The sequence below is a fragment of the Dipodomys spectabilis genome, unplaced genomic scaffold, assembly GCF_019054845.1.
Source record: "Dipodomys spectabilis isolate Male_0828 unplaced genomic scaffold, ASM1905484v1 ptg000026l, whole genome shotgun sequence".
Taxonomy (NCBI): Eukaryota; Metazoa; Chordata; class Mammalia; order Rodentia; family Heteromyidae; genus Dipodomys; species Dipodomys spectabilis.
The window spans coordinates 1,922,176-1,940,044 of NW_024870703.1; the positions used below are offsets into that span (position 1 = coordinate 1,922,176).

General features: G+C 36.7%; 1 protein-coding gene across 17 annotated transcripts in view; it reads left to right on the forward strand.

Moving 5' to 3' along the window:
* The first annotated feature begins 494 nt into the window (after window positions 1-494).
* Nrxn1 (neurexin 1) overlaps window positions 495-17,869 on the forward strand; it is a 1,031,461-nt gene continuing 1,014,086 nt past the window's right edge. For all 17 annotated transcript variants that reach the window (XM_042675422.1, XM_042675423.1, XM_042675430.1 and 14 more), the window contains exon 1: window positions 495-1,511. In XM_042675422.1, coding sequence (XP_042531356.1) covers window positions 737-1,511 — 775 coding nt within the window. In that variant the 5' untranslated portion in view covers window positions 495-736. The remainder of the gene's footprint in view (window positions 1,512-17,869) is intronic.

Sequence of the window (17,869 nt, forward strand, 5' to 3'; positions counted from 1 at the left end):
GGGAGGTTAAAAAGACAAGAGACATCCTGCTTGTGAGGCCATGTACGAGGAATTTGGCTTTGGCTACAGACAGTGACATTGGAAGTCTATGATACGATAGAAGAAGCCGAAGCAGGCCTTTGAAGCTCCTCGGGTTAATTAGTGGTCACTTAAAGAAGCAAAGATCCCCTACTCCATCCTGGTTGGGACCTTACATGTGGAGAGAAAGCATCCAACGATACTAGTTCAGTGCTGGCATCTGGAGATTTCCTGATTCTTAATTCCTCCTTTTTCTGTCTGCTGCCACACTGGTGGCACCAGGCAGATGATGGTATCTGAGGAGCAGAGAAACTATTGACACCAAAGGACACCTACCATCAGATCATTGGATGCCAACGGAATCAGTGATTTTCTCGGTCATAGGCTGACACATTTGTTTTTGTGTTTTTTGTTTTTGTTTTGTTTTCAAAACGTTGCCTCCAAAGTGTATCCTCCCTTTGGTTTCAAAGTTCTGTTGCTCCCCTGTACCCCGGGGGTCTACATTTTCCAACTGAAAGGAGACTATCAGGAAAGAGGAAGGGGTTGTTGGAAGAGAAGAAGAATCAAAACACAGCTAAGGGAGGGTGGCATCCCTCCCGCCTTAGCCAATCCCCTAAACCCTTCTTCCTCCTTGGACCCCCATTTCTTCATCACGGTGTCCAGGACCATTTTGACCCTGTCGGCCCCGGCACCCCCCCGCCGCACCCCAGCTCCGAGCATGGGGGCGGCGCTTCTTCGGCGTGGGGGTTGTTTTCTCCTATGCCTGTCCTTGCTGCTCCTAGGCTGCTGGGCAGAGCTGGGCAGCGGGCTGGAGTTCCCGGGCGCCGAGGGTCAGTGGACACGCTTCCCCAAGTGGAATGCTTGCTGCGAGAGCGAGATGAGCTTCCAGCTCAAGACGCGCAGCGCGCGGGGCCTCGTGCTCTACTTCGACGACGAAGGCTTCTGCGACTTCCTGGAGCTCATCTTGACCCGCGGGGGTCGCCTGCAGCTCAGCTTCTCCATCTTCTGCGCCGAGCCGGCCACCTTGCTGGCCGACACGCCCGTCAACGACGGTGCCTGGCACCACGTGCGCCTCCGCCGCCAGTTCCGCAACACCACGCTCTACATCGACCAGGTGGAGGCCAAGTGGGTGGAGGTGAAGTCCAAGCGCCGGGACATGACGGTGTTCAGCGGCCTCTTCGTGGGCGGCCTGCCCCCCGAACTGCGCGCAGCTGCGCTCAAGCTCACCCTGGCCTCGGTGAGGGAGCGCGAGCCCTTCAAGGGCTGGATTCGAGATGTGAGGGTCAACTCCTCCCAGGCCCTGCCCGTGGACAGTGGGGAGGTGAAGCTGGACGACGAGCCGCCCAACAGCGGTGGTGGTGGGAGCCCCTGCGAGGCGGGCGAGGAGGGCGAGGGCGGGGTGTGTCTCAATGGAGGCGTGTGCTCCGTGGTGGACGACCAGGCCGTGTGTGATTGCTCCAGGACCGGCTTCCGTGGAAAGGACTGCAGCCAAGGTAAGACCCGACGCCTGACTTCTGGGAGTTCTAGGCCTGGGCAGGACGGGGGTGGGGGTGGAGGGTGGCAGGGCGAGGCAGCGGGACTAGGCTGGTGCATGGGGGCCTTCCTTCCTTTCTTTTTCTTTCTTTCTTTCTGGACAGTGTTTGTAACTGTTTGCTTGGAGTGGCAAGCCACTCTACCCTCCCGACCCCCATAGCTCCTCTGGTTACAGCTTTTTAAGCATTGAGCAGTCCCCATCTTTGGTATCAGTCCCCCCCCCCCTACCCTGAAGCCTTTGCCATCCACCCCCACTGCTTTCCAAGTGGTGGCAAACAGAATGGCCTCTCTACCACATTCGGTGCCTAGCCTAGCCAGCTGGTTCTCGGTGTTCATTCATAAGGTCATTGCTCATGTAACTGACCACTCGACTACCCACCCCACCCTACCACTAAATCTACAATATGCAAGCTTCCACTCTAAGATGCAGAGAAGCATGTGAAAGATTGCCCATGTATCTGGGGGAAAAAATCAAAGTGCAGAGGAGGTTCCCAAGGGTCATGGCTGAGGAATGCCCACACGGTGACTGGGGTAAAGCATCAGAAAGGCAGAGTTCATAGGCACTGCAATGCTTCTTCAAATAGAGCGGAAAGGTTGGCTCTCTCTTGATTGTAGAAAAAGAACAGGGAAAGTGAAGATTTTCTTCAGAAGCAGGAGGATTTGGGGGAATAATATTGGTTTCCATGGCTATGTCCAAGTCTTACATTTGTTATGTTTAAGGGGGGAAAAATGTGATTTCTGTGGTTTCCTGGAGCATGAGACAGGTCAGCTAATGTTTGGAAATGCTACAGATTAAATACCATTTCTTGATTAAGAAATACTTTTGGAAGAGAAATAATGTAGACGTTTCTGGTTTGGGAAGCATTTGCAGGCTAATAAACAGGATGTGTGTGAGCTATTCTGAGAGATTTTCCAAGGATATTCAGCTAATGACATTTTTTCAGAGTAGGGAAGCCAAGTTGTAATTTCTGGGATTCTTGAGGCTTGAAGCAATATTGAATAAACAACAAAAACAATACCCAAGTTTTATTTTCATCCCGTTACATATAAAATATAGTTTCCTGTGTATTTCTTCCATGTGTCTTGTTATCTGACAATGACCAAAGGAAATGTTTCATGAATACAGAGGAACCTGAGAACAGGAGTTAATGAGAAGTCTGAAAAGGAGGAGACATCAATGTATCAATGGCTAAGCAAAAGACATAATGGAAGGGTTTGAACTAGACAGATAGCCTGTGGGTCAAATCAAGCCAATCAACCCAGAGATAAATGGCATTTGTAGCTGAACTGGGGAAAATGGTGAATTATTAAATCTGGTTTTGAAAGCAATAGAGACAGAAGCTGTATATGCAGCTGTTTTATTGTGTAATGTCTTTGCTTTATTTATATATTTATTTAATTTTGCTGACACTGCTAAAGAGAACTACCCTTTGTAAATCTTATTAGACTTGGCAGTTCTCTCAAACTCGACTTTAAAAGAAATAAGACTTGATAAACATTTGTAATTGTTTAAACAGCAAAAGGAGTTAGATTTGAAGGAAAACAGCAGGTCCTTAGGAATGGTATGTAGTCTTCATTCGACTGAGGAGGGTGAAATAAAGGGTTATTTCATTGTGTTCTTCCTTTGTGTAGGTTTCTATTTGATATATTAGATTTAGGTTAATTATAGATGCTTGTATATTCTATGGTCCACAGTGCACTTTACCTTTGCCAGGACATTTCCATGAATTTAGGAATTGAATTTATACTTGAACTCTGAAAAAATAAACCAGAACATCTTTCTCTTTCACCAAATCTAACACTATTGTTAATTATGCATAAGATGGTTTTATCAGAATAATTTGAAGTTGCATACCTGTGCACTGTTTCCTATAGAAATAAAAAATGAATATAGTTGTATAGGAAAATAATGTTCCAAGTATCTTAATGCCACTTTAAGTGATAAAGAAGGCAACTTAATGAAATATGACTTCCTTTCTTAAATTAGGAAACAAATATGACACAATGACAGCTTGTACTGTGTGGGAGGGTGTTTTAAATGAATTTTTTAAATTTTTCTGTGCATTTTAATGTAGAGAACCCGGCATCATGCATAATCAGGAGCAGTTAAAAGTGGAGAAAGCATAGAAAAACTAATGTGAAGGAAAAGCAAAATTAGATGTTTCTGAAATGCACTTTATTTTGACACATGGTTAGTTGGTTTTTTTCCTTTATGACAAACTATTTAGAATTTAGGCAGATGTATATTTGAACAACATAGTACCTGATGCATAAGAAAACTCAAGGCAGGAGAGCAAATGCAGGAAGACTGTTCTGCAGCATTGATTCATTGTGAAAATTTGAGCTGAAAACACAGTACAAAGATCACCACTAGTCCTGGAAGGAAAACAAAAGACTGGATTCTTCTGATTATCTCAGAAATGGGAGAAAGGCATAGTCTGTCTCCCCAGAAAGATTAGCTCCATTTTGCTGTTTTCCCTGTTTTTGTGTGTATCAAGTGACTATTGAATAATTAATTGACTGTGCATGCCTCTCCCTGCACCGATCATATATTGATGGGCTGGGGATAGATGATTTCTATCAAATGAAATATAAGCGAATCTTGTCTCTAGCCAGGTTTTATTGCAATTGCCACACTCTTTATAAAGCTAATTAAAAAACAAGAAAATATGCATCCACTAGACCAAATTTAGAGAAAAAATTAGACAAACATTAATCACAGGTTCAGATTATCCCTGGTGTTAACTACAATACCTTTTGAACCTTAATTTAAAAAGTCAAACATTACCAGGTTTGACATTTTAAAATACAACAAATCGACTGGAAAGACAATGGGAATGCAATAAGAATGCAAACTTGGATTTGATCTTCCCATATCTTTTGCCCTCCATAGTTTTGCTCCTGTGAGTTTCGTAGGTATGAGTTTAGGTTCACCTTTGCTCTGTTTTATTCAAGCACAGCAGTTTATTTATTTATTTATTTGTTCATGTAGTAATGGAAAGTCACCACCAGAAACATACGTTATAACTACATTAGTGGCAGAGCCTATATGAATACCACAAATTCTTATTCCCAAATCCTCTAATATCTCATCTTCTGGATTCAATTTCTAGCTCCATCAGGTTGACATGTTTTCAATCCAGTTGAAGTGTTATTCAAGAGGAAAAAAAATACATACAGAAATGGCTGCTGAAAAAAAGTTAAGCATCACTGTGTGTTTTGACCCAGAGTTAGAACTCAACTCTCCAAGAATGACATCTTTTTTGAGTGATGGCTACTTATGGGATACATAGCTTTTCAGTGAATCAAACTCGTCTAAGTGCTCCTGAGCCATTATTATTTAATAAGTGTCTACATAAGAGTACTAATAATTTCTTAGTAGCTAGGAAGATTCACTAAATTCCATGGCCATCCAGCCTTAAGGTAAGAAGGATGGGTGAAAAGAAATTAAATCCTATTTCTGAACAAGCCCCATATTCAAGTCCTATATTTTAGGATTACATATTAAACTTTCATACTACATACTTTTTCTGCTTTTTTTTTTTACTTTATCTGCTTAAATAGCCATAAACACTGAGGATTGCTTAATATGATCAAACACAAATCAAACCTGATAAATGTCATGGATATTTCTGGTTTCTATAACTTTGTTAATGTGACCAGAGAGTTAACATATTCACCCATTCATTTATTCATTTCCTTATTCAATAAATATCTATTGAATGCTTTGTAGATGGCAGAGCACTGGGTTAAAGCAGTACTAGTATAATTACATTTAGAAAAAGTTCTCACTCTTAAAGACTTCATCTGTTAGTGAGGAGAGACATTATTATTGGTTTAATAATAGAAATTTAAAATGGTAGTGTGTTTTGAAGGACAGATTCATGGTAATGAGAAAATTCAAAAGGGAGTGGGTGGACCTAAGCCAAGAAAGCATGCCTCGGGTATGACTTTTAAATTTATACCTGAAATATGAGGTTAGACCAGGAAAGGATGGAGGAGAAATATGAACTAGGTGAAAGTCAGAAATATACAAGGCTTTAGTGGTGCTGGCACAGCCTGTTCATGCTTCTGAGTGAAGATCATTGAGCATGGACTTCACAAACCGTACTCAAGACAGGACTGCAGCTGGATCAAGCTGGATTTTCTAGATTATAACAGGGTTTTCACCTCTACTTTGCAAGTGACAGGAAAGAAATGCAAAGTATCCTGTGAAATTGATATTTTACTAATGTCACTCTGGCTATAGTGTAAAAAACAGATTGAAAGGCGACAAAGCAAGAGAAAAAACATTATTTCTGTTTGTCAGTCAACAACATTTGGTAAGCACCCACGGTAAGCTGTAGACTGAAGTTAAGGAAAAAGTATGGGGGAAGGGGAAGGGAGGGTTAAACTGTTTTTAAGAACCTTTAAAGAAAGAATCTTTCAAGTCAGGATTCTTGTTTAAAGAAAGAGAAGTATACATCTTTATGGGTTTAGTTAGCTGTAGAAATTTTTAGCCATTTACTGTCTTCAGCTTTTGATTTCACTTGTAAAGAATTCATGGTCTAAACTCTTTTAGTGGATTGTCTTGTGGCTTCTCTAGACTTTGCCTATTCAGTTCAGAAGCTTATGAACCCCAGTAGTATTACTGTACTTTATTATGTTCCCATTTAAGCCATATTCAATCTTTCTCTATGTGTCTATCTATACATATATTTATAGATAGACAAATATTGATATATAGATATGTCTCTATATATTCTATCTAAGGCAATATTAACAACTACAATGGAAGAAAATTATATATATATATATATATATATATATATATTTACACAAGCTTTGTAAGTCTAGTAAAATATTAAATAGTCATATAATTGGATAGTGGACAAAAGTGAATTGGAGTTTTGTATAATATCCCCCATGATAGGAAAGGATGGATCTCCTGTATTGGACAAATCTTCATGGGACAAAGAAACACACCAGTAGTTTAAAACTTCCCTTGATTGGAATAACCTAAACCTAATTATCCTTCTAGAAGTCCACAAATTGTGCAGAGTATACTCTTTACTTAAGGATTCTGTTTTCCCTATTTTGAAGAACAATTGTAGTGTACTCATTAAATTAAATACGTTCTAGCCAACCTACCCAAAGATGACAAGTGAGTATAATCAAGTTTTGTGCTCTTTAATTTCATCCGTGAAACTGGCATAAAATAGAACCTACCACTTGGAGCACTTAAAAGAACATGACTTGATCTAAAGCTCTTAGTACACAGCCTGGCTCATAGTAAGTATTTGGTAATTGTCAACTTCTTATTTCTGTTGTTATATCACTATGACAGTTACCAGTGATATTATTTACTTTAGGGTACTTCCAAGCAAAATGCAACTGTAAATCTTTTTCTTTCTTATCTAAATTCTAATGTAATAACTATCCTTGAACTGCATTTTCAGATAGAAAGGAAGGAAATAAAAAAGACAATGAACCTCTTTTTTTAAAAACTCATTCTATCAGTCTGATTCAACAAACTTTGAAAGTTCTTTTTTAATATTATTTTATTGTAAAGATGCTGTACAGAGGGGTTACAGTTACATGACCAAGGCAATGAGTATATTACTTGTCCAGCATTCTACGTGATGAGTTCATGATTGAGAATTATTTAATACAGAGTTATTTGTAAAAACTGCCTTTTACTCTCCACATATTGCCCCAATACTGTATGTAAGCATTGATATTTTTCTCGATGTTACAATTAACTTATCTAAAGTATCATTGGGCTGAGGATGAAACTTAGTAGTAGAACACTTGTTTAACGCTGTGTTCAATACTCAGTACCAGAAATTAAAAACAAAATGAAAACAAGAAACAGCCTTATTATCTTTGAAGCTTACAGTTATTATCTGCCTGAAATATGTCTTCTTTCCATGATATTGACTAGAAGAGGATACAGATTGAACCTTGAATATGGTTCAAGATTCACTGACTTAACATATTCTTAGTATTTACATACTTTATTATATGTATGCTTTATCTCAACTTAAAAAATTCTTTACATTAAAATTGTTCTTCAGTGAATAGCAGTATACTCACAAAATATATTTTAAAGCTCACTTACAAGTTCATGTCAATGGGAATCTATATTGAATTATTTTAGGCAAAACACCAAATATTTGTGACCATACACTTCACGATCTTTCCATAAGACAAACATACTCAAATACATGTAGAAGAGTTGATAGTACTTTTTGAACTGAAATGTCATGACTTTATAATGTTTAGAACTAAAACATATGTTTTTATTTTAGATTTCCATCTATTGAGAAAATACCTATGAAGAAAATAAATGATCTTCCCTCAATATTATAAATTATTTTTAAAAATACACTTGATGATTCTACTCTAATCATTCCCATAACCACCTCTAAAATTTGAGTATAACTTGAAATCACCTGTTTATAATCATATGCATTGTTATTCAATTACTATTTAGTTTTTGCTGAATTAAATGAATTCTATATTTTACTTTGCCTATCTTATTGTATTGATTCCTTTAACAGCTTTATTAGATAGACTGTGTAAAATTCCCATTTTGATGATGAGACAATTGTAGGTTAGAAAAGCTCACTTGACAAAAGTCACTCCATGTGGCAGAGTTGGAAGGTGAGGCAAGTATGCTCAGAATCACAGCAGGCAGACCTGTCCACTGTAGGACTTAGACTGTGTGTTCACATATCAGACAATTAATGGATGCTAGGAATTTATTCCCTATTTGTCAAAACTCAGTGCTAACTTAAATAGATGACTTATAATAAAGCCTTCAGACTTGAGGATTTTGACATACCCTTAAATTTAGGGCCACTTCCTAATGTCATGATACTAAAGGAAACAGCACACAGCTTGTCAAAGCTCCTCACACTTTGCTTCTACAGGGCTTTTTTATTTGCTTCCTTTGTTGACCTTTCTATTCATATGATGCTTAATGGGTTGCTTCTACGCTATTCTCACTAGAAGTGAAGCCCTCCCCCCACATCCACCTCGTATATTGTACCTTAAAAACATTACAACTACGTTTTCTTTTTGAGAGAAAAGACTTAATTTTCACGAATTCAGCAACATAAAATTTCCACACATTTCAGTGTTTGTGAGATAAAATTATTGCAAATATGAAAGTCTGTGGTGATTCAGCACATATGCAAAGACATAAACAGACGCTTACCAAGAGTTGCTGAGTTGGAACATGGTGGCTCTGAAGATATAGAGGATGGTACAGTAGACACTTAATTATAATTACATAATGAGAAAGTGGTGAGTTTCTGTTTCTTCTCTCAGTGAGTTTAGCTTCCCAGTACATTGACTAAAACTGAATTTGGAATCGTTCTTTAGAGTTAGAAAGATGATTCTCCATGCCAGTTCTGGGATTTTTTTTTGAGAAACTATTATTAGAAGAAAGTGGGAGGGAAATAAGGCTTCCTTGGCAAACTAGATTGCTGACCTGGGCTCTTGTCTACTTATATTCAAAACTATGTGGACTGGAGGTAGAAGAACACTGACACCACACTATGGCAACGAATACTACCTTAAATAGCACTTCCAGAAGGGAAGTGTTTCCCAGAAGGGAACGAGTGGTCCAAAAGTTAGAAGAAGAGAATCCTCAGTGTGCTTCCTCAGTGTGCATTCTAACACCAATAGGGCTTCCTATGTTTAATTATAAGCAGAATGAATTTTGTGGGTATGCTGATCCACAGGGGAAGCATCGTTGATCAAGGCTGAGGAAGTACGAACCTGGTCCTGTATGTGGTACCCGCTTAGCTTAAGTATGACTCCAACAATGCTACATCCAGCAGAATGAACCTCAGTCCAGCACAGGCAAGAAGCAAGTTAAAGGCTCCTGTTTTTCTTCTAAGTAATGATGTCTATAATTAAGCAGGCCTGGACTTCCCTTGGGAGAAATAGCTGGCCTGGTAGCATGTAACTACAGCTGCGGTGTGGGAAATACTACTTTTCGCCTTCAGCAGCCTTGTTCCAATGGAAAATTGACCCCCCCAAATAATAGAATTATTTATTTAAAATTATATGTGGTGATGCTTCAGATACTAAATGATTAATTCGCTGAACTCAACACATTATAAAACAGGAACTTCTACATTGTATTTCACTACTTGAATGCATAATTAATTGTGTAATACAGTACTTTTATGAGTGATTATTTAAAAAATGGGCCCAACTTTCTATGAAATAACGTATTAGGATGATTTCCTAAAAACAATTGGACACATCTAGTGGACGGTGGCTCATACCTGTCATCCTAGCTACCGAGATCTGAGGATTGCAGTTTGAAGCTAACGCCTAGGCATGGAGTTCATGAGACTCTTATTTCCAATTAACCACCAAAAAGCAGGAAGTAGAAGTGTGGCTCAGTTGGTAGAGTTCTTGCCTTGAGTAAAAAGTTTTAGAGACAATGCCCACGCTCTGAGCAGCACAAAGAAGGAAAGAACGAAATGAACAAGAAACACTTTAATATGTGCATGTGTATCTTTATAGATGGAGAGAGATACTCAAAGCAGGAAATGCACAAGCCAATGCCACAATTCAACCAAGGACTTTTTAAAGCATTTAAAACCATGTAAAAATGATCAAAGCACTATATTGGCTTAAATGTTATGCAAACATTCTATTATGTAAATAGTCTAAGTACTTTGTCCTATAGAACATACTAGGCAACTGATTTCCATGTTAAAGTAAACTTCTGTGTTCAAAAATGCTTTTAGAAATTAGGAATATAGTTTTTCATCTTATTTATCAGTATTAACCTGTTAATGGAAGATATGAGGAAAACGACCAAATCAATGAAATAATTTTAACCAATATCAATATTAAAGTCTTTAAATTTTTCCTACACAGGACACTAGAAAGTTAAATTTTTTTTACTAAGCTCCTAAGAGCTCAAAATAAGCAAAGACCACTTATGAAGATATAATTAATCTATTTTTGTATAAATCCATATCTATCTATTTCTATGTATCTGGTAGATAGATATACCCAAATACATATCCCCAAAACCTCTTTTCCCACAGTTGTTAAGAATTACATAAGAACTTTTGAGTTTTCATGGGATATCTAATTGAGCAAATTTATAACCCATGCTCAATATCTATTATGTGGTTTTTTTTAAATGTCTAGACCATTGATTTGACTCTCCCTCTGTTTTCTTCAACCTTTATTTAAAGTGAAATGGTAGACTTAAAATAACAATTCACTTCATCTATCCTGTTTATATGATTGGATTCAAGAAAACTTTCTTTTCCCCTTTTGGGCTTCATGTATTGTTTAGTCTACTGTATAGTACTTTAATTTCCTTCATGAAAGTAGAGATGTAGGTAAAATTTCAGGAATGTTTTCTAGATAAGATTTCATCTAAAAATGCAATTTTATATTGTTCCTTTTTTCAGAGTTTCTTTTAACTCTTGAATAGGTGTCTGTCTACAATTGTGTAGAAGGAAATACCTTGGTAATATTGCTTTGATAAGTAATGAAAGTAGGCTAGAAAAATATGAACTGGAAAACAGCAAAAAGAATTTGGGCTCAGGAACACTGGCAGTGGTAATCTGGCCCACAGGGGACCCAACAATTCAAACGAGTGTTGAGCTAGGTCTAAGGAAATAGAAAACTTGCATTCACTTATACTTTAATATAAATGTGACAATGGAAGTGGTTGGAAACTCTCTATCCTGAAAGATGCTTACCATAACTTACACAACTGCGGGTCCCATATTGCTTAAAGTATCACTTTTTCTGGTCAGAAATCAGAAGTAAAATGACCTTAGAAGTTTATTTGTTAAGTTATATAGTTTGTACACCTAATTATAGTTTTTTTTTTCAAAAAAAATTCACCTGCAAGTCTCTCAAGTCATGAGTTAGAAATAAAACATATAGACTACTCCTTTGTTCACTCCTACATAAGGATAATAAATGAAAAACAGGGAAAAAATAAAATCCCTTAAAACAAAAACATATGAATTGCCAGGTGCTGATGGTTCACACCTGTAATCCTAGCTACTCAGGTGCTGATGGTTCACACCTGTAATCCTAGCTACTCAGGAGGCAGCTACTTGAGCCAGCCCTGGCAGGAACATCTGTGAGAGTCTTATCTCTAATAAAACACTCAGAAAACTGGAAGTGGCACTGTGGCTCAAGTGGTTGAGCTCTAGCCATGAGCTGAAGAACTCAGGGCAGTGCCTAGGCCCAGAGTTCAAGCCCAATGACTGACAAAAAACAAATAAAAATAAAATTATTTATGTACACTCCTGAAAAAAACCTCTTGTGAAAGAAGGAAAAAATAATTGAAAGTGTCTGAAGTCATAATTTACCTAGTATATGGGGCAGTAACTGTTACAGCCCCTGGCCTGCAGCTGCCTTCCCTGGCTGCTGCTGGTGTGTCTGCAAGCCACTCTGGGCAGGCTCCCCACTCATATGCTTACATTCCCCCTGAGCCAGCTGCCCTTGTCCTCATTTACACAGTGGACTGCCCTGGTTTTATGTTTCCTTGAATGTGGTCAAGGTCCAGTTACAGTTGCTGCCTGTGTCTGCACCTGCTCAGTGCCCATTCACTACTGTGCCCTCCTCCAACAGAGGCCATGGACCTGCCTTGTGGCTCACTGCAGCACATTTGAATGATAGCTCTCAGACCTCAGTCGCTTCTCTCCTCTGCCATTGTTCTTCTGAGAAACAAAGCTTTGGGTGAAAGAGATTTTGGCATTGTATAACTTCTTTCTGGTGAGGACTGAAAACGAGAGGGTTAAAGTTTTATTTTCAGTTCAAGACAAAAATGGAGAAAATAAAAGCCAAAGCAACATCCAAAGTGCTCACAATTTAAATAGCATGTTTGTGGATAGTTATGTTCTCTGTTTCCTGACAAAACTGAGTATGAACACAAGAAATTGAGCCTCATGTTGGACCCCTCTGGAGTTTTTCCTGTTTATCCCTCCCTCTTACTGGTTCCTGAGCCACTCCTGAGCCTTTTTGCTTTGGTTTATTTTCAGGTGAACTCTATTCTTATCTAGTCCATCCTTTGACCATGATTCTCCTGCCTCTGCCTCATACATAAGTTAGAATTACAACATTAGGACCTTCTCATTCATTTTTCTAAAGCATCTTGTTGAGAAGCCATAGCAAAAGAGGAGATGAAATGTTTACTCTTGGGCAGTGTTTACCTCTGCTTTCAGTACAGGAAGATGGAAAATTTGGCAGCACAAATAGAGGATTGAACCTAAGTACCAGTCTAAAATAGCCAGGCACCAAAAATATGAATCAAACTCACTGTTAGTCACTGTACAAGGAATTCTATAATAGGGATGCACATGTGTACCCTTAGTGATATTATTAGACATTTATCCTCAGTAGAAGCAAAAATTAGCTTTAGTTTTTGAAAGCTGCAAATACAGCGGTATGCCCAATGAAGAGTTAGAAACATATGGATCCTTTCAAAAATTATAGTTAATCGGTTGTTTTACTCTCTTAATTAAGTCACCATCATTTCAAATTACTCTAATCACCAGATTCTTTCCCATCAAAAGAAAACAGTTTGTAGTAAACCATTACAAGGTTACAGAGGCTGAGTAGAGAAAACATAGAATTAGCAAATAACAGTTTATTTTGGCATGAAATATGAACCAAAAAGGAAGTAAAGAAAATTGACTTTTTTTTCTTGGTGAAGCACTGTGTTTTGGTAAATGTGTATTCTGTAAATTAAAAGGAGAGCTCATAGTCTAGTGCAGTGGGCTGGCAAATGAGTTTAATACACTATAACAAATGCTGTCAGAAAGGTGAGTGACTGGTGCTATCAGAGCTAAAGATAAAGGGATTAATTGTGTTTTCAGTGATTTGAATTCCCTCAATTCTACTGATGTTATCCTGTGTTAGGCTCTAACTGTGGTTCATCAGGCGTGTGGTGATAGTATCTTTCCTAACCATGGACATTGTCCCTACTTCCCATCAATCCCTTCCCTATCATTAGGATGATGTTTTAAAAATTGTATTTCTCCTTTAGTAAAAGAGGAAAACACACATTTCCTTTTTAAACTGTGTGTGTGTGTGTGTGTGTGTGTGTTAACATGCTTGCCTGTGTACACACGTGAGTGTGTGCAGGCCCGTGACAATCCTAGGGCTTGAACTCAAGATTGGGCACCGTTCCTGAGCTTCTTTGGCTCAAGGCTGGCATTGTACCACTTGAGCCACAGCTCTACTTCCAGCTTTATCTGTGATTAATTAGAGATAAGAGTCTCACAGACTTTCCTGCCTGGGCTGGCAATGAACAGTGATTCTGAGATCTCAGCCTCCTTGTGGCTAGGATTATAGGCGTGAGCCTCTGCCACCCAGCCATTTTTAAACTTTTAATTAGCATTTATTAATTATATTAAGAAGTTTAATTTTGAAAATTCTATACATATACATGATATACTTGGGTCATCTTTACCCTCCGCCATCATGCTTTCTTAAAATGGCATGTAAGCACTTTTATACGTTGTTTTTCTAATTGGCCCTGTTTCATTTCTTACCATTTTCTCCAATAAAAATTATATATTATGAACAATATTTACATGTTGTTTTCATGCTTACATTTGCATTTATATGTTTACATCTACATGTCCTGGGTCCCTTTCTAGTTCTGTTCTGAGTGGACTTCGTGCTTTTTTGTTGAGTCTTTATTTAGACCCTTCTATAAGGTCTTTGTGTTATCACTGATACCATGCTCCTTCTGACCCCTGGCTGGCATGCACGGCCAATGCTGGTGTGGTACAGACCCCGTTTACCCATTCAATACATTTTATCATAGTTACTATCATCCTACCCACTTCTTCACTTGATTCAAAGTCATGAGATAAGAGATAACAGAGCCTAGCTCCCTAATAGTTCAGTTAGTAAATGGAATTAACTTCAGATATCAAGGAAAAACAGTATTAATGATAAAAGTCAAACATATCAATTAATCAGCTATCAATAAAGAAGTTCAAATTGCCCATAGATATTTATAAAGAAGTTTGAACTCAATAAATATACATTAAATAAGGACTTATTTCTTGTCTCACTGACAAAGAAGGTAAAGACATCATCATATCTAGTTTTGGTGATAAATACAGCAACACAAGCACTGGGGTTCATTCTTATATTTTTTTGAAAAATGTAAATTACTACTATGTAGTTTTTTGAGGAGTAATTGAACATAGCTATGAAATTTTAAGAAGGTATATACTTTAAAACAGTAATCAAGTAGCCATTAAAAAGAATTAATTAAGAAGTAATTATCTTCCTAGAAATTTTTTTCACCCAGAATTATCTAAGCAAGTATCACAAATATGTTAACTCTTGTGCTCTTTGCATATTGCAAATCGTTCATTAAATAGATCATGGTTGATCCATGAACAATGCCTCACTACATAGAGTAGATGGGATATACATATAGAAATGGATTTGTTTTAATAAAAACATACTTGCTTTAATAAAAACGTAATCCACACATGTACATGCAAACACAGAACTGTTTATATATTTATACAAAAAAGGTACATAATGTGTAAAAAACAGGCATTTCTCTCTTCCATGAGCAAAGTAAAGAACAAATCTATTAAATGGCTGCAACAATTTTTCTTTACAAGTGCAGGACAGTACTAACAAAGGAAGTTAGTAAGTCTCCATCTTGTGGGATTTTCTATGAAAATTTGAAATGTCAAACCAATAGTCCATTTCACAAGATGATGCACATTATAATTATATGATTTTCCAAGGATTTGTATTATCATGGTACATTAAATATTCTGTTTAGAAATAACAGAATGTTCATGTTATCAGAACAGAAAATATGGCATGAACCTTGCAAGATATATTCTGAAAGAATACTATGAAATAGAGACAATTATGGAGTTTTTTTTAAATTCCTGTGTAATTGTTTTTAACCTTTTTAAAATTTGAGCACAGGGAATGATAGCTGTAGCTTATTGGTAGAGAACCTGACTATGCTGCACAAGACCCTGGATTCAATCCCTAGTACTACAAAAATATAAAATAAAATTAACTTGACATATTTGCCATATTGAATAATCATGCACTTGGTAATTAATGAAGGGATACAAATGAGAATCGGGATCTAGAACCAATAGCAATGCTTTCATTCAGCCGAGTGAGTTGTGCTAATGCTCCATATATACATCTCTCTCTGCCATCACCCATCTTTTCCCAAAAAGAATGTTTGAATGCGTCAGTGCTCTGTCTCAAATTGGTTTCATAGTAAAATATATTATGCTTACAATGTTTCCTTTCCCTAATGAAAATTCTAGAAACATCTGAGAAGTTCCAAATGACTGACAGACTTTTCTGCTTTACTTCGTATACGTGTATGCTATCAATAATTACTTAGTTGACTTTAATTTGCTTAAGTTTGTACAGGCATAATGGAAACTGACAATGCAATTTTCCATTGAAAATTGCAAATGGATGACTAAGCTGAATAATTCACCTCCTTCCCTTTCATTTTGCAAAAGCATTTTAGACTACAGTAGCTTTCCTATACTATGAATAACTCTTCTGTATTTATTCACCAAGGTGTATAAATGGATTTGCATGCTAATTTTGCATTTGTTATAGATGCATTTTTGTATAATTTGTTATATATGCATTGTATAATATTTTTCTTATATAACCCCAAACAATTCTTTTACCTCTTCCTCAAAAATGTAGATGGTATGAGTCAATCACACATGAAATCCAGGCATGTAGAAATGTAATTTTTATAAAAATTGCAAAAGATGGAGTGTGCAAGATTAAGTCTTGCTATTTGTCATAACTTCTAACTGAGATCTAGTTCTCTTAGGTTAGCTCTTCGAAATTTCTCAAGTCAATATTGGAATTAAGTGACAGAAATTTATTCAGTGAGGCAATGTTACTTACCAACTCATAATACAGAAACCAAATTTATTCCCTAGAATAATTCAATTGTATGTCCTAGATTTTATCTTCTACCAGTTATCCATGCCTTAACAGTTCTTGTATCACTTATTATGTAGCTCAGATTTTTCTACATTTTTAAAATAAAATGATGAATCCTATTATAAAAGATTCAACAAAATGTTTCATGAGTATAAACATAAGGAGTTAAAACATTTTAATATGAGAAATCGTTTTGATAATGTTTTTGTATCTATTGAATATCTTTTGTAGACAATTGCAATTATATACTATGAGAAGGGAAACTAATGAAATGTTTTTAATGTCCTGCAAGAAGGGGAAAGGATTGACATTGCTGTATATCTGGTTCATTCTGGCCTTATTGATTTTCTTTTGTGATTATCACAATCAAAACCAGATTTATTTTATTAACTTTGTTATTTGCATATTAAAATTAAGGCTCTGAGACTCCAGGAATCAAGGAGAAATTTGGAATAAAAATTTTATTTTCCTCTTCATTCCTTTCTTTCTTGATTCTACTGTCACCTTTGAGAATAATTTAGATTTTGTGGAGCTGTGTGTAAACAAGATTGGAGAGAATTCCTTCTTCTAGAGTATTTGAACTTCTGTGAAACACTCTTCTTCTTTCTTTTTTTTTTGACTTGCAGATATCTTTTGATAGCTGATCTTTTTTGTATGTATAATTGGATTTCCCAATGGAATGATATATTTCTAGCACATATTCTAAATATGGTATATTAATACTTTATTGTAAGTTATATTAATACTTTATTTTAAGTTTATATGCAGATCTAAGCATACAGAGAAGGTTCTTTGTTTTCTACTATTATTTTCCTCATCTATTTAGTAACTTCTGATTTAGGAATATTCCTTAATCTACTATATCTTCTCTCATATAACTATATTATTTTGTGGTTTCCATTTTATACAAAGGCTTCTTTTTATCATGAAACATTCAGACAGTATAGCTTCTAAAATGTCAACCACTGAAAAAGAAATATGACAGAAAATTCTTTTATATCCTCTGCAGACCATTGTTTACAGATTTATCCATATGTTGGCTAAATATCGTCTGTGACAGTGTTTTATCTCAGAATTTACTCAACTAAGTAACAGAGAAAAAATGCATCTCATGAAAATATATACTAGCCAATATTGTTCTTTTCTTCTTTAAAAAATATTATTAATTCAGAAAAAACAAATATGCCTCATTAAAGTGAAAGAAAACTTATTACAAAAACACAAGAAGAGAACTCAGTAAAAATGCATAGTACTTACCTAGTTATTATTCAGCTTTTTAAAACTTTAAACATTTTTAAGTAGCTTTTTTTATCACTGGAGCCTACCTCCATTAGTGACTCACCCTCATAAAAAA